We start from the raw sequence: 25,211 nt of genomic DNA, 5'->3' as shown, positions 1-25,211 counted from the left end.
CAGGGCCTATGCAGAAAGGCTTCAAAGAACTCAGGAAGATACTGTGGAGCTGCAGGAAAATCTCAGGGAATATCTATGTGTATCTCCTCAAAGTCCAACAATTAGTAGGATGGAGATTCCTGAAACAGTTGACTACCAATTTTCTTTCATAATCACTCACAAATCTGAACTCAACAAGCTTTTTTTGAAAGTTTGTATGCAATCTTACAACATATTTTATAGCAGTGAGTTTCATAATTTAATGTAAAGCTTTATGTGAGGTAGTTTCCTTTAAATCTCTTCTGGTATTTTACTTGGATGAGATTTGATTTTGGTATGAAAAAGAATTAATATTGCATCTTCTTTAGAGCACTTGTTTATAGACTATCCTATCTCTTTCTCAGTGCTTTGGTTTTGGGAGGCGGGTGATATGTGTTGGTATTTTTCTTCTTTTTAAACACAAGAGGCTACTGAGTGTTTAACATTTTTTCTTCTTATCAATGTCAGGACAGAAGCAGTCATCCAGGGTCAATGAAGTATCTGAGCAGTATTAATAATAACGTGAAAGGATAGCAGAATACAAAGCATTTAAACAGAAATGAAGAAAAAACCCTAAAGAGACAACGCTATAAATCAAAGCCAAAAAATGTAGCTATTTGAATTTTTAATTAAAAACACTGTAAGATAAATGTATAGATTAGTCAGACTCTAGAGCTCATGGGTGAATAAGAGAGGTTAAACCACAACAGGAGGGTAGTTATACAAGTAGTATGAAGCAAAAAGAAGTCAATATTCATGTACAACACCACACACTGCAGTCTATACCCATGCCTAATCACTCAAAACTAGACAAGATGAACGATTTTTTGGCTTACTATTTCATTAGTCTAAAAAGGGCAATTATATTGGAACTTGTATTAGATTGGTTGCCCTTTCCTTTCCCATGTGTCCTTACATCATCTTTACAAGTCATCACATCAAATCACATAAACACCATTCTAAAAACCATCACACGAAAACATTCAGTGATTGTATACAACACTTCATTTTTCCATCAACTGAAAAATCGCTAAAGTTCCTACCTCAATAAAAAACTGCAATCCGATTAATAAAAGACAAAGTTTATTTTCCAAGGTTTTAGTCACTACAGATATGCAAGAGTAGAATTTTTGTACTCAATACAATACAATCACAATGGCTACAGAAAAGACTAAGATTACAAAAAATGCCAGCATTGAGTCAGAAGGTAACTCTCAACTGACATAACTTAGAAGCTGTAGAGAGCAACAGAACAGAGACCCATTAAAAACCTTGATAAAGAAGGTCTGAAAAAGTGAAGACAGATACTGTAAGGCAATATAGCATAACACAGTATGGGCAATTTTGGAAGCATGCAGTGAAAGGTGCAGACTCACCATCTGCTGCACTTTGCACAGAAAGATGTGTCAGCTTTCCTAAGTGTTTATCTTGAAGCCAATCAATTTGTTTGCAAAGGCTCCAAGAAACAAGGCATAACACATTCTTGAGAGGATACCTCTCTGTTAGTTCCAGATGTTTGCAAGACCATGTACAGGAGGAGTGGTGTTATTCTGAATTTTGCCTCTACAGAATACAAGAAAATACTAAAGGAAATTGAGAAGACTTCAAGCAATCTAAAAAATCTAAACCATAAAAGCAATGCAGAAAGTATGATTTTTAAAAAGGACTGTTAAACATCTTTGTCTATTACATGAATTGGCATCTTAGAAAAGCATCTTTAAGATCTTTAAGCATCTTTAAAAAATCTTCCACAATGCAAATCTTGCTATAAAACTGAAGCACAAGAACTGATGGCTAAGAAAGCTTACTATGAAACCTAAGTATGTCCCAGCCCCGAAGTAAGAGTACTGGTGGTGTTTTGTGTACAAGTGCACGTGTACGTCACACTACTCGTGAAAAGCTTCAAGGCGCAATCTCTTTGGATCTTCTGGGTGCCTCAGGACCATTCCATATCGCAGCAGCAGCTCAATATAAGGTGGCCAAAATGACTCATCGATTGTTACATAAGGGTCATGTGGTGTGGTCATTAATTTGTTTATCAGAATCTGGAAGACCAAAAGGATAAGATTTAGGAAATTAACAAAACAGCTAGATTTTTTATCTCCTTTAACCAAATTTATACAAATTATTGTAATGTAGGCAATATAAGAAATAAAGGACTACAGAAGAAATATTAAGAGCTGTTCAAAGTAGAAGTAAAGAAAAGGACTTCCAACTAACTTCATAATATCTTTTTTAATGTAAAAAAATTAGAACCAGAATCCTCCTTTTATCCAGAATAAATATCGACTAAATTCCTTATCTCAATACAGAATTAGTTAACGGAGTTAAAAACAAAATCAATTTTGTAATTCTTTTTCAGTTCATGGAGACCGTGTTCATGGCCTCATGATATTGCTCATGGGGAATACTGCACACATTACAGATTAAATAATCTTACCCATTCCATGGTGCTCTTTCTATTCATCCTAGATGTTTCATCTTTCTACTCAGAGCTTTTAAATGTTATACTTTCCCAATTTCAGTAAGTACAAGATATTGTCTGCTAAAGACAAACTCAAAATCCTTTTACTACCAGATTTTTCTTTTTTTAACTCACTGCTACTAAAAAAAAGACCCAAATAAACAACTGTTCTTCTTTTTCAGAAAATTCTGAAGAATTGTTCTAGTTAATATCTTTTGTACTTCCAATTATGAGAATTTACTCCAAATGCATTATTTTAGACAAATTTTTACTTGTCTTTTCTGACACCTGATATTCCAAAATAGCCTTTATGGCTGCAACTCTTATGTGTATCTAAGAAAACATTTTCAAATTTAACAGGGACTTGAAGCGAGAAGCACACTACTCAACAAAGAAAAACCTTCCAGATTACAAGGGTAAGGGACATTGACACTTTAGGTCAGGATAGTTAAAATTTGAAATTAGTCTGAATTTTTCAAATAGTGTGTTCTTCCAAATGGAAGTCAGACATTACTTGAATATGTTCACATTTTCAGGAGATTAACAATATCAGCAATTTTAAAGCATTAGAAGAACTTTAAAATTCTTGTTCCATGAGGGCTGTGGCTATTCTAAATTCTGATCTATTTTCAAGCTCTGCCTGATTTGGCATTAATGGGTATGCTGAGATATGTGAAGCATGTAAAATGATTTTGATCATGTAAACTCAAAGCCTGGGCTTTAAATTAAAGTACAACAATATGATAGTGATCAGATAAGAGCATCTTAGTACCAGAAAGTTTTTATCCGTCAAGTTTTGCCTCAATAAAAGAATTTTTTCCCCAGGGCCATCTTACATATAGATGTTTAGAACTGTCTAAGGAGGAGGAACAGGAGAATTCACTTCAAACGCTACATTTAAGACAAGAAGGAAAATTATGCTTTGCAATTCAAATTTATAAATTGCACTGTAAAATAAAAATTCATACGAAGCAATGCTTGTATACCTATAAAATCAATTAGGAATGCATGAATTGGATTAATTGATTTCTTCATATGAGTTAATAATCCAGTAAATACACAAGACTATTGGTCTTTCTGAGGCTACACATTAATTGGTCCTTCTGTAACTGTTAATGTATATTTCAGAAATATTTTTCTTGAAACAGTACAAAATAGAGCATGAAACGGGCCAATTTTTTTTGTTAAACATAGTATTTGTCTCTCCTAACATGAGCCACTAAGGCGCATAAAACTTCTTTGAACTAAACATTATAAAATCAAGAAATAAGAGACAACCATTCTCCAGCCTAAACTGAACATTATTGCCACACCTCCTGTAAAAATTGGGGGTTTAATTTGATAGGAATTAAAATAGGAAACTTGATTTAGATTCATAGAATGGTTTGGGTTGGAACGTACCTTAAAGATCATCTGGTTCCAACCCCCTGCCATGTGCAGGGACACCTTCCACTAGGTCAGGTTGCTCAAAGGTTGCTCAAAGCCCCGTCCAACCTGGCTTTGAACACTGCCAGGGATGGGGCATCCACAGCTTCTCTGGGCAACCTGTTTCTGTGCCTCAGCACCCTCACAGCAAAGAATTTCTTCTCAACAGCTTATCTAAATCTCTCTTAATTTAAAACTATTCCCCCATGTAAAAAGTTGCTCTTTTTATAGGCCCCCTTTCAGTACTAGAAGGCTGCAATGAGGTGTCTCCCTGCAGTCTTCTTGAAGACACAACATTCGTAATCATCCTAGATTAACTATATTAATGCCCTATACTGTTAATTTATCTTTAAAATAAACACTCTATTATTATTATTACTATCATCATCATCATTATTACATCTGAGTATTTAAAAATTCCTCAAATCTCTACATAGTAAAAACATCTTACCTCTAAAATTTCGTGTATTGTTATCAGTTCCACAGCTGGCTCTGTAGAAGAGTTCTGGAAAGATAACCAACCCCTCCCAGTCAAATTAACAAAACCCCAAACCAGTCAGGAAAAATGTTAATTGATGAAGTAAAATAATCACACAATTATTTGATTGCATAGTACTCAATAGATGAAAACTTTTACTTAGATTTAGTCCTGACAGAAATACAAGGTAGCACTTAAATCTACGAGTTCAAAATCCTATGCTTCAAATGTAACATTTTTTGAATTATTGAGATTAATCTAAAGTGATCATAATGTTTCTATCTGTTTTAATTTAAATAAAACCAAGTAGATCACATTTATAATGTAGTACAGAAGGTTCTGTGAACAAGATTTGTTGGGGAAAAAATATTTTACATAAGCTTTAAATAAATGTTTAGAATACAAATTTGACACAACTCAAGACTTCATTTCATAGTGCTTTAATATTTTTTCATGACTTGACAATGAATACTTATTTGCTTTGCATTCAGCTAAAAAAATTATCAAGGTTAAGAAATAGAACAGTTAAAGACTTTGGGTGGAAAAAAAAGGCAATGATAAAATATCACTAGAAAATTACTTGTTTTCCTTTGTAGCAAGCAAATCAAGCCATTTGTCTATAAAGTGATAGAGATTCCTTTGGCAGCAATCTGGATCTGCTTGTACTGTTGCACGGTAAACCTGATTCTTTAATTTTTTGGTTTTATTCTTTTTTCCCATGCACTTCAATTTCAACAAAATAAACGAGATAATATACCACTGGCTTTCTCAGCATTGCTGTTGGATATGTCAATTTAGGTCCTAAGATATTAACAGGTGTGCAGCACCTTATACAAACTCCACTTCTGGAACAGAAGAAGAATACAAGCAAAAAAGAAGAATATGTAAAAGGAAAGTCCTGAATCCTTTTTTCCAGTCAGTTTGTAATATTCTCACCTGCAGAGAGTCAGAAGTTTCAGCTTCTATGGAGAGCCTGCTCCACGGAAACTCTGCAAATCCTGGAGCTACGGCCCAATAACATCTATCTATGTGCCTTTATCTTCATACTCGGCTGAGGAAATAGAATCTACACTATCTGCAAAAAGTTCCTTAGAGCAAACATGAAGGTACTTCACAGCCTCTACTGATGTGTTTCCCTGGTCAAAATTACTACTAATACCATAAGTACCTCTGATCAATTAATGCTTATTAAGTCACTTTAAGCAGGATGCTCAGCATTTCATTATTTAGCCTGGAAGACATCTTCTTCACCCTTCCAATCAGACAATTTGCATAAACAATATTCCTCAACCTCTGATTCTTCATATTATTATCTTGAAAAAAAGAGTATTTTTTAATCCTAGATTTAAAATGCAAGATAATTGTCACTACAGTCACTACCTATACTAAAGGTGTTGGGCCATGGCAATGGAAGCCAACCTGAGCTGCTGTGACCCAGTCTTCACTCCCACTCCCAATCTGACATGCATGTGCCAGGTGAAAGGAGGGCGGAACCACACCAGTGAGGCTTGGAGCAGTTCAGACTATGCTGCAGCCATGTCCTACAGACATCAACCCTGCACATTTGCCCTCACACAGAACCACTGTGAACACAAGATGCCTCCACAAAGTGAAGCAAAATTATTGATGTGCAGAGTTCGGTGCTGTCAGACTGTTGAACCAGTCTCACTGCTGATAAAAGAAGTGAATAAGGGGTTCTCCTGAATCAACATAGCAGCAAATTTAATTGCCAGTGATTACAATGTGTATTTCTGACACTCAGTAAAACAATGTAGGCAAAAATGGCTGGCTGTCCTGCCTTCTCAATTATTCACTTAGATGCAGATTAGGGGGGGATCTGTAGTTAAGCCAAGTGATCCAAGTGAGTCAAAAGATATAGAAAAGCTATGAATTCACAAAGCATGAAAAGAAAGAAAAAAACTTGTCAGAAAACAAACTGTGTTTAAGAGTTCAGGAAATGCATAAATAAAATTTAGACTAAGGGAAGATAAAACCTTGTGTTGAAATAAATCAGTCATTTTTTTGTTTAAGTGATTGGTGACAGCCAACATGGCTTCATTAAAGACCAATTGCACCCAACAAATTTAGTGGCCTTCTCCAACAGAGTTACAGTGTTTGTGGAAAAGGGAAACTGATATCGTCTACTTGGACTTGTGCAAAGCATTTGACACTGTCCCACATGAGATCCTTGTTTCTAAACTGGAGAGACTGAGAGCAAAATGTCATATTTGCTAACAGCAGGAAACAAACGCATGGGTATGCAGAAAAAACTAAGATTCAACAAAATAAGATGTTTAAATACTTTGAAAATGGACATCATGTCTTGACATCTCCATTCGATATTTTTATGTGCAAAACCAAGATTTTTTTTTTTTTAAAGCTCAGGATTCATTAGCTGCAAATTACAGACAGAAAAAGACAAGAGTGTAATTAGTTGCTTTGGTGATGGGTATGAGCTAGTAGTTTTGTTTATAATATTGTTTCTTAGCAGGTTGCAAAAAAGATGAATCCAAGTGAAAACACATAGAAAATGGGTATTACTACGATACGTTAGGGAATTGAAAAATACTATCTTACAGGAGAACATAAAGGCATTGCTAGTTCAATTAGCAAAACAAAGAAAGAGAGGGTATGAGCTTGCTGCCTATAAATATATCAGGGGCAATAAACGCAAGAAAGAAACAGAGCTATTCTAAGGAAAATTCTGGTGTAAGAATACCAGTGGATCTGTGTTAGACATGGATAAATTTAGACTGGAAGCTATGAGACAGTTTCTAACCATAGTACTGAAGTACTAGAAGAAAAAAACACAGTAGAAACAGTAGTAGAAAAAATTATTTGTTCTAAAATGAAGCTCAACGATAAAGAAATTATATTATGTAGTTATCTGAAATAACAGGGAACTGGATTAAAGAAATCGTTTCTACTTCTGTAATGTTAAGTGTGCCTGAAATCAAAATCAAGCTCTGCCTTTTTTCATAGCTTTTTTGTATCTATCAAATAGTAATGGTAATAGTTTTATTTTTACTGCACACTTTGAATTTATTATGCAAAATACTCCCTGGCTGCCTATTTTCCCTGAAGTTTTAAGATAATTTTTGACCCAGTTTTCCTGAACAAAATCTGATGGTTAACATTCCAAACTATGCTATAAACACTTTTCCTTATTGTTCCAAAAACATTTTTAGACAATTAAAATTTGCTTTGCCAAGGAAAATAGGAATCTACTTGCCCAGTCAAGTAAAAAAGAAAATGAGTCAATTTGGACTGAACCCCACACCATTTCCAAAATTGGCATAGCTTGCAGTTCAGTAAGAAATACAATACATTGCTATGCATCTCATTGGGTAAAGGATATATGCATTAAGAAAAGAAAATATCCAGCTGGAAACAGCCTTAAACAATATAAAACAACCTAAAAAATAGAAATGAAACCTAGAGGATCAACTGTAAGAACTATGCTTATTTCAAAATACAACTGCAGATTCAATGGTAGTGACTTTAAACAGATATTGCATCTAAATAAATATAAATTGAACATTTCAAATTTAATAGGTAAAGAAAAGCCTTACCTTGTTTTTAGTATTTTCACCTTTCTCTGGAGGGGGAAAATGTTCATCCAGGAATTCACCCAAAGCACTCAAAAGTTCTTTCTTATAGGTCTTTAATTTAATTATTTTATTTTTCAGTTCATCAAATCCTCTCATTTTCAAACTAATAGTAAAAACATAGCAATAGAACATGGGATCAAATGAAGTAATTAAAAAGTCCTTTATAAGTAAAAAAATCCCCACTTATTCTCTATTATTATAAATTCAACATTTTTGATCACAGGATACAGCAGCATTACTTCCATGTTTCAAATATAGATTACTGAGCAATTATTTGATCTATTAAACAAAACAAGGAATACATTTTAAGAGTTTTGTTGCTCATTTGCTCTTCTCGATATTTAAATTCTTCAATTTATAACTCGAAAATGTAGAAATACCTTTCTGTGGAAGGTTGTTCAACTTGGGTTTTTATCTCTTCTTCAGCTTTACTATAAGTATCTAGTATCTGTTCCTGTTCCTCACACCACTGCTGTTCTCTTTGAAACATGAAAAGTAGGAAATGGCACAAAAGATAAATAGTTTCCCTGGGCAGTCAAAAAAAAAATTAAAAAAAGCTTACAGCATTCCTAAATCCAAATTATTGTATTACCTTTCCAGATCTTCTTGCAGCTTTTTATTCTTTAACTGAACTGTTGACAGCACCATTTCAAGATCACTTTTTATTTTCTGCAACTATAAAAAAATAGAAATTAAACTACTTTTTGCAGGTAGCCCAGTATCTGCTCTATGTAAGGCTACATCTGTAAATCTGATAAAGAGGGACAAAATCATCTGCAATTTCTTAATAAACATTAAAATCCAGTTTAAAATGCAGGAGCTATTCAAAATGTCACTGTAACCAGTTGCTCATTAGTGTCGAAGCTTACAGAGCTTGAAGCAGATTGTGGAGCACACACATGAACTGCTCAGCTGATGAACAACTGACGAGAAAACGTCTACAGCACCGGGGGTCTATTGTCTAAATGACTGCAGCTGCTGGCAAGAAGGAATCCTTACTAACTGTACCAACATAAAATGTGTAGAAAATGAAGATGCTGCAAAGGAAGACTAACTGCATCCATGAATTAAATGACCCTCAGTGCTAAGGACATATCTGGGACAGGAAATATGTACAAATAAAACTACTGTAGTCATAAGCTATAGGCATTGCTGAATCTAGGGAACAGTGGACTCTCAGTGGGCTGGGTCTTTCATTACAGAATCACAGAATGGGTAAGGCTGTGTTGAGGAACACATTCAGAGCAGGTAGCTCAGGGTGCAGCTGCAGTGGGAGCTGCAGGTTGAGCTCTGGCTTGAGCTCTGGCAAGAACCCCTGGAAAGAGGCCATGAACTGCCAACTCTTTGCAGAACAAGGGGCCCGGGGACCTGTGGCCCTGCCAGGTGAGGGGACATTGAGACATGGTTGATGACACCTGGACTTTTCCATGTTTACACTGTGAGGGTATAAAAGCCTTTTGGCTTTGAGGGTATAAAATTCCTTTGTTCTGGGTCCCTCCTCAGAGGCACCCAGCTCAAGCTGTCATTTTGTTATTATGCCACAATTAAATTATTTTAAGGATCGGGATGTGTGAGCCTAAGGGAAGAAGGAGACCTGGAGTTGAGCTGGTAAGGAAACCTGATCCGACTGTGTGAGCGTGGGGTGTGTATCTGCAAATGGGCCTAGTGACTGACACAGTGGCTCCTGGATTGTTGGACAGGGAAGTTTCCTTAACCATTGTGTGGGACCACAGTGGGTCATCTGGTCCAACCTCCCTACTCAAGCAGGGTCATCCAAGAGCACGTGGCACAGGTTGCATCCAGACAGTTCTTGAGGAACTCCAGTGAGGGAGACTCCACAACCTCTCTGGGCAACCTGTTCCAGTGCAGAGTGAAGAAGCTCTTCCTGATGTTCTTGTGCATCCCATTGCCTCTTGTCCTATTGCTTGGCATCACCAAGAAGAGCTTGGCTCCATCCTCTTCAGATACTTGTTTCAGTTGATGAGGCCCCTGTTAGAGCACTATGTTCTTCTACATAATAAAGTTTCTAACAGTTTCTGCTTTTTCTATTATAAGCCTATGACTTGGATGTATTTTTTCTGCTTCCATACAAAATAGGAGCACTTGAGAATTTAGCTCAAAGAAATAAAAATTCTGAAAATATGCTACAGAAGCAAATATGCTCCATATATACATCTGAAAAAAACCTGGAATCCTCAAACATCAGACCAACATGCCATATCTATACAGGCAAATCAAAGTGTGTAATCTAACAACTTTTTGATAGTGACTCTTAACAAACAGCAGTTGAGTTTGCTGTTGTGAGTGATACTAGAAAGCATTAGACATAGGAATATTCTCAAGTCACATAGCATTCCTGTGTCCCATCAATATAGTGTAATGTTACCTACAAGACATTCTTGATTTGCTCTTTCTTCCAATGGAGGAATTCAACAAACTACTTGCAAGTTATTGCCACAGAACTCAATGTCTAAGATAACTGACTTTTCCCTGTAACACATAATATTACATAATTTTTTATTAAGTATGAAATGCAATATGTTATAACTTCTTGTTAAAAAAAAATACACACGAATATCTTAAAGGCAGGTGTCAAAGGATAGGGTCAGGCTCTTTTCAGTGGTGCCAAGTGATAGGACAAGGGGCAACAGGCACAAACTAAAATACAGGAAGTTCCATCTGAAAATTAGGAAAAACTGTTTTGTTGGAGGGTGACTGAGCACTGTAACAAGCTGCCCAGAGAGGCTGTGGAGTCTCCTTCTTAGAAGATATTCAAAAGCCACCTCAACACAATCCTGTGAGGCACTCAGGGACAGGGTTTAGTGGTGGATTTGGATGGTTGGACTTGAGGATCTTAAAGGTCTTTTCCAACCTATGATTCTGTCTCCAGAGGTCCGTTCCAACTCCAGACATTCTGTGACAGAGTCCACTTAGCAATTAAAATTCAGCCATGGATCATCTTGAAACACTCAATTCTGAGTGGATCTTCTTGCCCAAGCACTTGTGCAATGTTAAATGAAGGTAATCTTGAAAAGTAGTGTGTAGGCTTCAGCCCTGGAAATGGGCCCTGTTGCATGATGTTAAAGATGACAGCTAAATCTTTGCAAGGCATGGTCATCACTCTCCTTGGCACAAGACTTCTGTCTCCTGGTGGCACCCAGCACAATGGGACTCCAATCCTGAGTGAGGCCTTGGAGCATTAATGTAGCAGGGATGTTGATTATCACACCATTTTCGTTGCATGCAGATGAGTTTGTTGAGCTACTGCGATTAGATGGCGTATCCAGAGGCAAAATACTGTCTATTGTGCATTACCCACTGACTTGTGCAGTAAGTCAATTTAAACCTCATTCATCACAACTAGGTAATTTTACTAGTTATACTACAGGGAAAAAAAAAGCATTAGAACAACAAAAATGGTTGAAGGAAAATACACAGTATTTTAGCAGTAGTCCACCCTAGGAACGGTCATAGGAAAATGCACTAATTGTATATACTGATTTTCTTTTTTCCCCCCAAAAATTTTATTATCTCTTACAAACAAAAATACTTACCTCTTCTTTTCCTAATTCTAACAGTACATCCGGATGGGTAGAAATTACTGAAAAATAAAATGAATTGGTTATTTTTTGCACTGGATGATAAAGGTCTATTGATACTGAAAAGCAGCTTGGCTAGAGAGAAATCTCTGTACCTTCTAAAAAACATTTTGGCTGTCAGCAGCAGTTTAACCACATGCTGTGGTATCCTGCTGGGCTAACCTACTAACACTATTCAGCAAGTTAAATTACACTGGAAAAAGTGCAGTGTTAATGCTTGTGTGTCATTTTTTTATACTGAACTAGCTCCAAGTACATTGGTGTAGGTACATAATGAATGAACACCACATTTCTATATACTTCAAGACAACTGAGCCTGATTTTTTCAGCAGAAGGCATTCAAACAACATTACCAATGTGGGCAATCAAATTCTTCCAGTCTTCCAATTCCTTGTTAAACAGCCTCCCAAATGCTTGATCAGGACTACAGAACTTAGTTTTAATAACTTCAGAAGCATGTCACCATTCTTACTGTTCACAAGAACAGCTATATATAGGGAGATTAAAGGTCCAGCAAGGCCAATACCCTAACTCCAACCCTGAGCAACAGCAATATCTAAGGGAAAGCAAAGCACAATTCAAGAACATAGAAATGTTTCCCCAGAATGCTTCTACAAAATGCAGTGATTTATGACTCATGCATTTTCAGAATAAAAATGGAATTCTTGTATTTTACAGCATTCAACAGACTCCAGTCAATTCTCAGATCCATGTCAACTTGCAGCTTCTGCATAAACATGACTTCTTTAAAACTATTTCAATACACTAACAGGAGATATATGAAAGCTATTCTAACAGATTTCAATCTTTATAAGACAGATTTTTTTGTGCAAGTTTGGGCTTGAAATCGCTAATCTTACAAATAATTATTTAAATAAAAGAATGCCTTTAACAAAAAGAAAACCCTTAACCCTCTCATGACAGCATTAAACATCTCCTAACTACATACAGTTGATTTAATAAATTCAGAAAAGTACTTTCTTTGGTAATGTTATATTACTTGCCTCAACAAATTTTAAGAAGCTTTAGATTAGTAGTTTTAAAAGCACTGTTTGTTCTCAGATGAAAATCAGAAAAACTACTGACTTAAAAATGCACTATATTAAATGCTTCAATAAAATTCCTTTTACTTAGAGAATTACTGTTCCTACATCTTGACACAAAACTTGAGTACTGTGCTCCCAAATTAAGCTTAAGAGCTGTGGGAGATAGTGGTCTGTGCTTTATTAGAGTAAGATTTGTTTATTTACATGAATATCCTACCTACATGTGATAAAATTCATTGGTGCACTTTTATTCACATTCATTGGCATATTTGAAAAAACCCATACAATTCTTCCCCCTGCCCCTTCCTGCTGACATGATCTTTATAAGCCCTCCCTTACCAATTATTATCAATTTCTACAATTGCCTTATAACACTTCTTTATTTCTAGATACCTAATCCTGAGCTCATACTTCCCATTCAATGTTCACATTGCGTGAGTATCGGAATAGAAGGCCCTGTCTTCCTGGAAAAGAAATCACTAACCATAAGTTAGTGAAGGAACAATGCAGATCTAAAACCTTGGGACAACACACTTATGCCAGCTGCTGCTGTAAATTCATGGGTTGCTCATGGGTTGCTCAATCCACTATCAGTTAAATCTTTTTCAGTTGTTTTCACAATCACTACACTTGCAAAAGTCAAACATCAGACAGAATTGCCCAGTGATACACAGTACAATTACGAAGCAAAATACTACCAGATGCTAGGAATGTAAAAGCAACTACTATGCACATGTTTACACAGAAACTCATACTAAAATAAAACAAAAAGTTATTTGGCAGAATACTGCTATTTTGCAAAGAAAAACAGCAATTATGCAGAGACGACAACTGCTTTAAATGGTTTAAAATATGGTTGCTTTCACTTCCTTATTTTGCAAAGGCAAAAGTTAAATTCTATTTTTATAAGCCAAGTGCCTTTAAAAAAGTTTTAATTCAGCTGATTTAGCAGATCTAGAGCTACTTAAATAATACCAGAAAGCGGGAATGAAAAAGAGACTAAAGTAAAAGCTTCACAAAAATAAAATTTGCATCGTGAATTCAAGTCTGTTTGCCAATATTGTGCTCAAAAAAAATGCAGAATTGCCAAGTTATAACCTCTGAAAATAAGGTTTACGATTGAAATGCTGACAGGCCCTCATTTACAGGAAATGAACTGGCCACTACTAAAAGCAGAAACCAAAGCAACAAGACAGCCTGACATTCATGCTCCATTAGTAAATTGTATGAAATCAGTATTTCTGCTATTTCTAGTTAGATAAAATCAGACAATGTTTTCAATTAAATAATTCCTCCTTCAAAAGAAATAGTAGGTAGAAAGAAGCCAAGACGGAGAAATAAGCAAAGTGGACTCCTTGTTTTCATACAAGCACCATAACTATATTCAAATTCTTAGCAGCAACTTTTTTTTCTTCCACTGGAAAGGGAGCCAAAAAAGGCAAAAATTTGGCTGTGAAGTATTAATTATAAATAGATAATTTCTCTATTACAAAAATAAGATTCGAATAAGAAATATTATCATCTGAGAATAAGTAAAAATGGTTGAACAAAGCGAGTCATCAAGCCAAAAAAAATAGGCCAAGGATATTTCTAAGCCAATAGCTTGAAGTTAAATATACATATTTTAGTAAGGAAATATAACGGCCAGGTATTTTACCCAGATAAAAACTAGGTGCTTTCAATTAATTTGCTTTAAACCAGCAGCTTATTCATGAACAGCGGCCAGGAACCAGTATGTCCCAAAGTCATTCAATGACATGCCTTTGGTCTACATACCTCAGCAACATTGGAGGTTGACAGTTCTTGGAGTGAGGCTTACAACACTGAACTATGAATTTATTCTAATAGAGCAAAAATACCTATTTATAAGAAAGAAAAATATTTTTTTCCCAGCGTCTCTTATTCGATGGTGATATGCAGCAAGTATATAGAATTTGAAAGAATTTGGAGAACTGCCTCTAATCTGAAAAGGTATTTCCATTTGGCTAAATGACAAAACATTGGAAATCACCATGTGCTGTCTAGAACACATTCCTCTAATTTTGCAAATACTATAAAACCAAGCCTCTATTGGCATAAAAATACTCAAATGAGTCGATATATTAATTTAAAGATTGGCTAGAAGTTTTACTGGATTGACAGGTGCTAACAGGTCCTTGACAGGAGACATAACTGGGAGTACTACCAGAATATTAATGATAGTGTAGTGGGAACTGTTTTAGGAATCTCCATATGGGACATCTGAAAACAAAGATTACTTTACTCACACTTAGATCCTGAACACTTTTATTGCCAGTGTCTGGCCACATCAGCCTTGCAAGAGTGTGAAATCAGCCAGCACTTATGCTTATGTACAAAGAGAATTTTGAAGAACTGAGGAATTCATACCTTTTGACTGATAATGCCTAACAAATATAAGAACTACCACTAGTCTCAGTGGTTTGTGCTTCTCAGGATCAGTAAGCATTCTGGATTCCTGTTGATTAAAAATTCTAGTGTCTCTTACCACTTTATCTTGACCTGAAATCTCCAATCCCTGTGTTCCGGTTTGGCCAAATTTAGAAATATATCCTCTGAGAGAAGGCACAACCACCCCTCCCCCACCAGGTTCGGGAAAAAATAAATTTTCCTCGAAGGAAAGTGAAGAAGATAAAACTATTTATTTACCAAACACACGGGAAAGGAAAATAATGTTAAATGGTAAAATCTTTCGCTGTAGAGGAAAAAACCTGGGAAAGTGTTAAGAGTCCTCCCTTTGGTCTCCTCGGAGCTGGGGCTTGGCCCGGGGCCAGGCCCTCTGTGCCCGATGGAAAGTCCTCCCGATGTGCTCTGATGTTACAGCAATCAAGCAGTCCAGTAGAAAAGGGAGCAAATCCGAAATTCCAGAGAAGGAAAAGTTCAACTCTCAGTCTCTCTCTCCGGAGAACAAGAAACTGGAAAAAAACTGGCCAAAAGCTGACTGGAAAGCCGCAAGCCGGGTGCTCCCTTGCTCCCCTGCCGCAGCTGGGAAAAAAAAACCTGCTATCTTTATGTGACCTTGAACAAGCTGCAAACTGCTTTGAGAAAGTTTTGCTCAGTTTTTTTCCTTCCCCCTCTCAGGCTTAGTCCAGAGGCATAGAAAGGCACAAAAATTAATTTCTGGGCATAGGCAGCGATATGGGATACACATCATAAGGTCACCCCAAGACACCCTGTTAATTCAAAATAGGTATTTTACTACAGTGTAATGGGCTTTGCACTAAAAGTCTAACTTTCAACTAGCACATCATAAAACAACATACCTTTGTAAAATATTGATTTAAAAAAATCAGAGGATGCATGGTTAAAAATACATCTAGGCCAATTATTGTTAGCTTATTAGAAATACTTGCAAAGATGAAAAATGTATCAGTTTCTTAAAAGATAAAATGAAGACAATATTATTTGCCAAAGTAGTTCTGTTCTAAAAAGGAAATACAAATGAAAGATGGAGAAAAAACAATCAGACAGAAAAGAATATGGTGGGTAACAATACAATGAACTTTTCTTATTTGGTTAGGAGATCTGCTAATAGTTGTTTTTCCATTCAGCTGACTGATGAATGGTGGTATTAATCATGCATTTATTTGTACATAATCATACAACTAAGTTACAGTGGAATTCACTTTTAATTTCAAGTCAACTTAGAACTAAAGTGACAAAATTAATGAAGAAATAAACCATACATGCTGCTTTTTTTTTAGTTATTTCAATTTTTAAGTAGTTATAAAATGAACGTACAATCAGCAGACATTCAGTATACCCATGGCCTAGATGAAAGAAACTCTGCAGAAGTTTATATAAGCACCCTTTACAGGGAAACAGTTACTTACTTTCAGGATTTTGCACTTGCCACTGACGATGTTCTACTGTTAAAGCTTTCCATCGCAGCATTAACAAGGAAAGCTGTGTAACGAGAAGAAACATCGCTTGAAGTGTGTTGAGTTGCATTGGCATAAAATGAGGTAGAACAGGACAGAAATTATTAAGTTGATACAGTAGAAAGCAAAAGAGCATCTATTACAGCAGAACACTAATTCCTTAAAATACTTTACAGTCATTCGCAGGGATCAAGAAATGTTTCTATTATTTTTTCAAAGGGGAAAATGAGAAGGAGTCAGAGTTGGCAGAGTTGTGAAGGTCCTTCAGAGGAAGGTTCATATAAGTAAAGAAATGCTTTCTAATGTCATCTCTGAACCTCCCCTCGCATATTTTTGAACCATTCCCACACATAATATCACTGGGTATCAGAGAGAAGATATCCCTGAGGAAGCAGCAGAGGAAGCAGGTAACCCCTCAGCTCCTTCTCTACAAAGTAGAGACGCCCAAAGTCCTCAGCAGTTCCTCACAGGACATGGCCTTCCAGCCCTCTCAACAGCTTTGTTGCCCTCCTCTGGATGCACTCAAGGACCTTCACAACCTTCTTAAAATTGTGGGGTGCAGAACTGCCCTGAGCACTCCAGGTGAGGCTGCACAGCACTGAATACAGTGGGATAATCCCTCTTTTGTCACTGGCAGTGCCATGCTCAAGCTCCCGGGATGCTGTTTGCCCTCTGAGCTGCCAGGGCACACTGAGGGCTCACACTGAGCTGCTGTCAACCAGCACCCTCAGATCCCTTCCTGCAGGGCTGCCCAACAGCCACTCCTTTCCTGCTTTATCCTTGTGCCCAGCATTGCTCTCAAGTCCTAGATGCAGAATCCATCATTTATTGTTATTAAATGTCATGCCATTGATGACTGCCCAATGTTCTAAGCCAGCTAGATCCCTCTGCAAGGCTTCTTGTCCCTCAAGAGCGTCAACAGCACTGGTACAGTTTGGAGTCATCAGCCAGCTTGCCCATGGTGGATTCCAGTCCTTCATCCAAATCACTGATGAACACATGGAACAGAACTGGCCCTAGAACTGCACCCTGAGGAACACTGCTGGTGGCTGGTCACCAGCCAGATGCAGCCCCAGTCACTGCACCCCTCTGAGCTCTGCCCTTCAGCCAGGTCTTCACCCAGCACACCATGAACCTGCTCATCCCACAGATGGGCAGATGTCCAGAAGGATGCTGTGAGAGGCAGCATAACAATGACATTTAACAAGAAGAAATTATATATGCACTGGTTAGGAAATAGTCCAAATAGGTATTGAAGTTACACCCCCTCTCCTCCCATTTTGCTGCCTTTGTTAGTCATTTATTAGTTGCATTTTTCAAAGTTAGTAAGAGAAAATCTGTCCTTATCTCGATCCATGTGGCTTCAGTTATATTTCCTCTCCCCTGTCCAGATGAGGAGGGGAGTGGTGAAGAGCTAAGGTGGGCACCTGGTGGGCAGATAGGATCAAACCCACCACAGATGCACCTGCAGGAACTGGCAGGTGAAGTAGCAAAGCCACTATCCATCATATTTGAAAAGTCATGGCAGTCTGGTGAAGATCCCACTGACTGGAAAAGGAGACATACAACCGTATTATTAAAAAGAGATAAAGAAAGATCCAGGAACTACAGAGTGGTCATTCTCACATCTGTGCCGAGCAAGACCATGGAGCAGATCCTCCTCAAATTATGCTAAGGCAAGTGGAAAATTAAGAGGCAATTGGTGTTAAGCAACAGGACTTGAAGGGAAAATCACGCCTGACAAATTTGGTGGCCTCCTTGTAGTGGTTTGGTCCAAAATACTCATTACTGTTTATCTTCTGTGAGATAAGAATTAGGAGAAATGCAAAGCAGGCACCAAACTTGAAAGGATATAAAGAAGTTTATTAACAGACCTAAAAGAAGAAAAAAAAATTTATACCACCTTCAGAACACTTCTCCTCCTCCCCCCACCTTCCTCCCTTCTCCCACTGACAATGTAAAGACAACCCTTAAGATGTTCAGTCTGTTACCACTTCCATAATAACCTTGTTCAGTCCATTTAGAAAGAGAAGTCTCTTCTTGCTCGTGCTATGAAAACATTATCACAACGAGACAGCCGCCCACTTCCAAATATTGTTCAGTCCATTTAGGAAGAGGAGTCTCTCTGCTCACATGTGAGTTCCTTCCCCTGACTTGCAGCTTTTCCCACAACTGCTTTTGAGGGTCCACTCTTGAAGTTTTTTGGGGTACAATTTTAAGGTTGAGCCATTCAGAAACAAAACCAGAGGCCCTTCTCCTTCCCTGGGAGCAAAGGGTCTTCCTCATCTTCATCGTTAGGACTATCTCTGGGAGCATCTCTAGGGACTGAGGTTTCTCCTTTCCCATTTGGAGCAAAAGTCCTCATCTGGTCCATCTCTAGGGACTGAGGTTTTCTCCTTTCCCGTTTGGAGCAAAAGTCCTCATCGTTTCCATCTCTCCCTGTCCAAACTTCTCATGAAATTACAGCTGCGTCAGCATCTGCCTATCTCAGCGCAGGTGCTTTTGCTCACGAGTTGAACACTCCACCCCCCAGATCTTCATGAAATTACAACGGGATACTCTGATATATCATAGCTTCACAACAGAATTTCAGCTTTAAGCATCTCCTCTCTCTCTTCCCTCAGGTTTTCAGCTCTTCACAGCAATAAAAGGGTTACTCTCACATCGGCCTTGCAGCTTTGCAGCTGGAATGTTGAATTTTTCTTATCGCAGTGGAGGGGGGGGGGAGCCGAGCCGCTCCGGCTGCCCACGGCAAGGCAGTGGGGGGGTTCCACAGATGGAACAGGTCCATCGACTCCAGGATGGCCGTGGCAAGGCCTGGCCTGGCCCGAGCAGGGCCTGAGCCGGGCCCACTGGCCCCCACACGGGCCCCGCAGCCACCTGTCCCAGCGCCGGAAATGAGAGAGAGAGCTTGGGAGGGGAGTTTGTCTATTCTTAAGTGTGTATCACAGAGGCGGTCACAACTTTAAGTGGCTTAAAGAATTGTCCATATTCAAACTGGCCACCTGATAGGTTCTATCAGGTCCCAGAGGAAGCTGTAAGCACCCCTCAGCAAGGACATCCCTTCCGGGACTATGCTTGCTAACCTATGACACTCCTATAACAGGATTACAGCATTGGTGGATAAGGGAAGAGCTACTGATGTCATCTATTTGGGAGTTGTGCAAAGCATTTGACACTGTCTGGAACAACATCCTTGTCACTAAACTGGAGAGACACAAATTTTATGGACAGACCACTCAGTGGGTAAGGAATTGGCTGGATGGTCACACTCAGAGGTGCAGTCAACAGTTCAGCATCCAGGCGGAGATCAGTGATGAGATGCCGTTCCCTAGGCCTTGTTTCTGAGACAGGCACTGTGTAACGTCTGTCAGTGACATGGACAGAAGGATCAAGGGCACCCTCAGCAAGTTCACTGACAGCACCAGGCTGTGTGGGGCAGTGACACGCTGCAGGGAAGGGATGGCATCCAGAGGGACCTGGACAGGCTTGAGAGATGGGCTAGTATGAAACTCATGAAGTTCAACAAGACCAAGCACAAGGTTCTGTACCTGGGTCAGGGCAATCCCCAGCATCAATACAGGCTGACTGAGAGCAGCCCTGACAAGAAAGACTTCAGGATCCTGGTGGATGAGAAGTTGGACACATGCACTTGCAGCCCAGAAAGCCAATCATAATCTCTGCATCAAAAGCAGCATGGCCAGCAGGTCAAGGGTGGGGATTCTGCCCCTCTACTCTAGTGAGACCCCCACCTGGAATGCTGCATCCAGTTCTGGGGTCCCCAACATAAGAAGGATGTGAACTTCCTCAAGTAAGTCTGAAGGAGAACCACAAAGATGACTGCAGGGCTGGAACACCTCTCCTATAAAGACAGGTGAGGAGAATTGAGGTTGTTCAGCCTGGAGAAGGCTCCAGGGAGACCTTATAGCACCTTCCAGTACCTGAATGGGGCCTAAAAGAAAGGAGAGGGACTGTTTACAAGCACATGTAGTGATAGGACAAGGGAAAATGGCCTTAAACTGACAGAGGGCAGGTTTAGATTAGATAGTAGGAAGAAACTCTTTTATTGTGTAAGCACAGAGACACTGGAACAGATTGCCCAGAGAAGCTGCAGATGCCCCATCCCTAGAAGGGTTCAAAGCCAGGTTGGATGGGGCTTTGAGCAACCTGATCCAGAGGAAGGTGTCTCTACCTATGCCAGAGGGGTTAGAACTAGATGATCTTTAAGGTCCTTTCTAACCCAAGCCATTCTGTGATTCTATGGTCTTAACAGAAAATTAAATATTTTAAAAAAAAACACTGTCTTACCTTGGCATCTGATTGCAGCAGTGTGTCTTTTCCTAGAAGCATTAGCTTTCTCTGACACTTGGTAGAAAACAAATAAAACACAAAGAAAGTTTGTTTACTCTTCTCTTTTGTAAGAAAAAGCACAATTCTTAGAAATTTAAACAGAACTTTTTAAATATAGGAATAAAATAACTTTAACTTAGATCCTACCACATCCCTTATACCCTAACCCAGAAGGGCAAATTAAGAAATATTTTGAAATCATAGCACAGTAAAGTAGAACTTAATTAACCAAGAAGTAGAAAAGTAGCAGCTAAAGAAAAATGCATCATTTGAGTAAAAAGGCAAGTTACGAGGGAGAAGTTCATATGGGGAAAGGCATTGAACAGATGAAGAAAGAACATGAGAAATTGGGAAGAGTCATGGACAAGGCTGAACAGGGAAGCTACTGAGAAGTTAACACACTTTCTGCTACTCTTCTGGATCTCCAAGAAGAGCAATCACATTATAGTACACATTTTTAGTTTTAAGTAATTTAGGGCAGTATACTGTACAATTCAGAAGTAGTCTTATTTTTGGGAGTACACTACATCAGCTCCCATGACTGCAATGGGATATATATACAGTCTGAAATTCAGGCCACCACAAATATCCAAAGCATAAACAGGAGATACTTGCTAAACTCTCTTTTTTTTCCCGTCACCAATTTAACCTGCCCTATGACAAGGCAGGATGTATTCTACTAAACAGCAGAACTACTAAGCAGTACTTTGGAAACCTTGCTGTTAACGTTTGGATACCAGAACACTATATAGGATTTCTCCCACAAAAACTGCTCATGATGACATACAATCATTGGAACATTACATGTAACCATATAACCTAAGAGCTAATTAAAAGACTATTAGTTTAAACCTTTTGCTGAAACATCAGTGCATCCAGCATGGAAAATCAAAGTAATGAAAATCCTACTGTTTTTATCAACTTCCAAAAATAACACATCACTTCCTGTATTATTGTGGGCATGGTGGGAATGAGATACAAGATAACAAATATTTTCAATTAAATTCAAAATAGTAAACATTCAAATTTACCTTCTAATTTGAAAATTTGAAAGAAAGTTCAGGTCCTCTGAAACAGTGCCAAACAAAAGTTCAGAAACTTAGACATAGAATTGCCCGCCACTTGTTACATGCAAACTTACCCAAATACTCAACAAGAAATAAAGTCATGTTAGTCTTTTTGAATCAAATTCTGTAAAATTACTGCACTGAGTTGTCTGTACTTTGTTCTACTTTAAGTTTGGAAGTACTTTTACTTCAGTTTCTGATATTTTAATACTGTGAACCTACAACTCAGAACTCAAGTAAATAGCATGCAAGTACCATACAAAATTGAGTGAAGTGATTAAGACCCTGAAATTATAATTTAGAACATGACTTTTCATCAGACTCAGCAGAATCTTAAAGGAATAACAGTATTCCCTCAGAACTGATAGAAGCTTATCTTTTCTGGGAATCCTGTAAATAAAAATAACCAGCCCTAAAGTGTTATTGTTAGCATACTGGACCATGTATCGGGAGAAATATTAACCATGACAACGTAACTGTCAGTTTGCATAAGCCTATGCAAACATCATTGTCCTCCTCTGCCTCTCTCTCTTCCCTATTCTCTCTCTCCTTTAAGAGCCAAAGTACATGTGAACTGGAATCCCATCTTTTGTGAGACTAAAGAGAGAAGGGTCTCAGTATGCTGGTACTACCACAACAGAAGTAAATAGTTTAATTTTCCAAAATTTTAACATATGCTCCAATGCTACTAACTCATAACATCAGCACATTGACACTACAAGGCGTTCTTCACCCCTGCCAGCACTTCTACCTTTGACCTTTCTGAACATTTTTTTTCTTTTTTTTTGTTGTTTTGTTTATCTTTTGATTGTTTGGGGTTTTTTTTTGGTTGGTTTGTTTTTTATTGGTGGGGTTTTTTGGGGGGGGAGGGGGGGTGTGTTTGTTTGTTGGTTTGGTTTTATTGAAATGGTTTATTTGGAGGGATTGGGGCAAGCATCTGGTGAATAAAATAATTCTGAAAAAGGTTTATAATAAATCTGGTCTATCAATTATATTTACATACCTCTTCCATCTGCTTCCAAATACTCTCACATTCCTCCAGGAGTTCTTCCTTGGCATCTACAGGACCACCTGCGTCAGCGATTTCTGATAAGCATTCAGCCTATTAACAAGCAAATCGAACAGTTACCATGTAGATCTACAATAACTGATATCGGTTACCAAATCATATCTGCCACTTCAGATCAACTACGTAACAGAACAAACTCCCTTAATCCAAAGCTTTTAGCTAACTCCCCTGTAGTTCTAGAAAGCACCCAGTCATTAAGTAAAATCAGCTAACTATATAACTAAGTAAAATAAGAAGACACTAATAATTTACTTTTAAAACGAATGACAAGTGCTAAATTTTCATAACTGCTTTGATTATCTGCAATGGCTTTTTTTTATTTTCCAACAACTTTAATATAGAAACAATAAGAGAATCTCACATCTACAAAGACACACTCTACCTCTATATATCTGCAAACTTTTTAAGCAGTTACTTCTGCTCTGTCAATAAATGTACTAATCTATTTCTCCTTCATTTGAATTCAGAATATTTATAATTAACAAATTAAGCATCCTCAAAGTTACTAGAAAAACAAACAAAAGAACCTGAAAGATATACAGACAACAAAGGAAAGAGGGCATCTGGACAGCCAAAAGAAAAATCAACCCAAGTTAAATTAAAAACTTTGAGAAACTGTTGGGTCAGAAAGAAACACATACAAATTCAGAAATTTAATCCTAGTTATCTCAATTAAGAGATACCTGAATGACATCAGCAATTAAAAGGGGAAAAATAAGAAGGGACAACAACAAACAGGCTAGATGTACCAGATGCAGGAAGCCTTTAAAAATACCTTAGTGGATCACTAAGCCCACCAAACAGATTGAGATTAAATAGAAACATTAAAAATAGATAAAGATCTAAAGAAGAATTACACCTCTCCACCTTCTTAATGATGCACAAATTACTAACTCAATCTTTTGTTCTTTTTCAGAACAAAAACACAGCATCAGAGAAAATTATGTCAAAAACCCAATTTAAAAGGAGTAAAATATTCAACTAGTACTTCCAAAGTTCAAGTACCTCATAGTAAAGTGGATGAGGAAAGAAAACCAGAATATCTCAATGAATGCTGGAATTACACTAGAGAACTCAGAGGTAGCCAATACTTCTACTAAGTCTTCCTGGAAAACTTGTTGCATCCATAATTAAAAACGGAACACTACAAAATGTAGGTTACCATAATCTTTTAAGAACTAATGAGCATAGTTTTTGCAAAGGAAAATCATTATCTTCTAAAGAGTCTGGGAATGTCTCCATAATATAAAACAGAAGCAGTTCACATAATTTATTAAGACTTCTGAAATGCCTCCAGCAAACACCGCCCAGAAGAAACTAAGAAAGAAACAAAGCATTCTTAGTTTTTCCTCAGACAAAAAAAAAACTGTTAAAAGGAGGTAAACAAAGAGGGTCTGGGGGGATAGTGGGGAGGCAGAAGAAAAAAAGGAGTGGGAGAAAAAGAACCCCAGGCTATGGCAATTTGAAAGGGGTCTTGGAGTGGGATAAAAAACTATTCCCCCTGTGTGCTGTGTGCCCTACAATAATACAGTTCATCACCATGAAAGCATTGTATGAAATAAAACTCTGAAGAGAAAGCCAGAAAAAACTCCATCACCAATTGCGGGAAGACGAGAGGGGAGAGGAAACTGACAGCGGGTCTGTGAAAGAGACACGAAGGCACCGTGGGAAGCAAAACATAGGCAGGGTACAAATAACATCGCGAAAGCGGTGAGACAGAGAGCTCCCGCGCCCCCTACACGAACCCCTGCAACACAACAGCGGCGGGAGGACGTGAGGCAGGACATCCCCGCTCACAGGCGAGGGATGAACATCGCCCCTTCCCAGCCGGGAAGCCAGCACCCTCCCTACAAAGGAGCTCCGCGGCCCCAGCGGTCGAGAGCCTCCCCCCCCCCCAGCCCCAGGGTATCAAAACGCCAGGATCCCCCCGAGCGCCGGGACCCACCCGGGATGCGCCGGGACCCACCCGGGATGCGCCGGGACCCACCCGGGATACTCCCGCCCCCCATTCCCGCCCGTTACTACCATGGCCGCTTCCCGCCGTTTGCTCCCAGCGCCTAAGTTACTCGCAGAGCGCCCGGCGCGGCGCGGCGCACAGCTGTGACGTCAGCATCACGGCGTCCGCCGAGCCCGAGCGCAAGCGAAAGCAGCAGGAGGCGGTGGCGGGCGGTGGGGATTCGGCGGC

General features: G+C 38.5%; 1 protein-coding gene across 2 annotated transcripts; it reads right to left on the bottom strand.

Annotated features, from left to right (window-relative positions):
• Positions 1-1,084: 1,084 nt before the first annotated feature.
• LOC138102878 (centromere protein K-like) lies at positions 1,085-25,211 on the bottom strand. 2 transcript variants are annotated; one of them, XM_069000645.1, is made up of 10 exons: positions 25,052-25,204; positions 22,961-23,059; positions 20,849-20,905; positions 16,493-16,565; positions 11,551-11,597; positions 8,589-8,671; positions 8,377-8,475; positions 7,958-8,099; positions 4,359-4,412; positions 1,085-2,063 (listed from the first exon to the last, which is right to left on the bottom strand). In XM_069000645.1, the coding sequence occupies exons 1-10, from the start codon at positions 25,052-25,054 to the stop codon at positions 1,905-1,907; spliced, it is 816 nt and encodes a 271-aa protein (XP_068856746.1). In that variant the 5' UTR covers positions 25,055-25,204; the 3' UTR covers positions 1,085-1,904. The 2 variants fall into 2 exon arrangements, with proteins under 2 accessions (XP_068856746.1, XP_068856748.1); XM_069000647.1 differs by lacking the exon at positions 8,377-8,475 and having other exon boundaries at positions 25,052-25,211.

This window comes from Aphelocoma coerulescens (genome assembly GCF_041296385.1).
Source record: "Aphelocoma coerulescens isolate FSJ_1873_10779 chromosome W unlocalized genomic scaffold, UR_Acoe_1.0 ChrW_unloc_scaf_3, whole genome shotgun sequence".
NCBI classification, from domain to species: domain Eukaryota; kingdom Metazoa; phylum Chordata; class Aves; order Passeriformes; family Corvidae; genus Aphelocoma; species Aphelocoma coerulescens.
Note: the sequence above shows the minus strand (reverse complement) of the source record. Positions and strands in the feature narration are given on the sequence as shown.

Excerpts from the sequence above, each read along its gene's own strand:
- LOC138102878 (XM_069000645.1), bottom strand. Across the intron at positions 8,476-8,588 it reads CTGCAAGAAGATCTGGAAAG|AGAACAGCAGTGGTGTGAGG; the intron begins GTAATACAATAA and ends CATGTTTCAAAG. Across the intron at positions 4,413-7,957 it reads GTGAAAATACTAAAAACAAG|AACTCTTCTACAGAGCCAGC; the intron begins GTAAGGCTTTTC and ends TTATCTTTCCAG.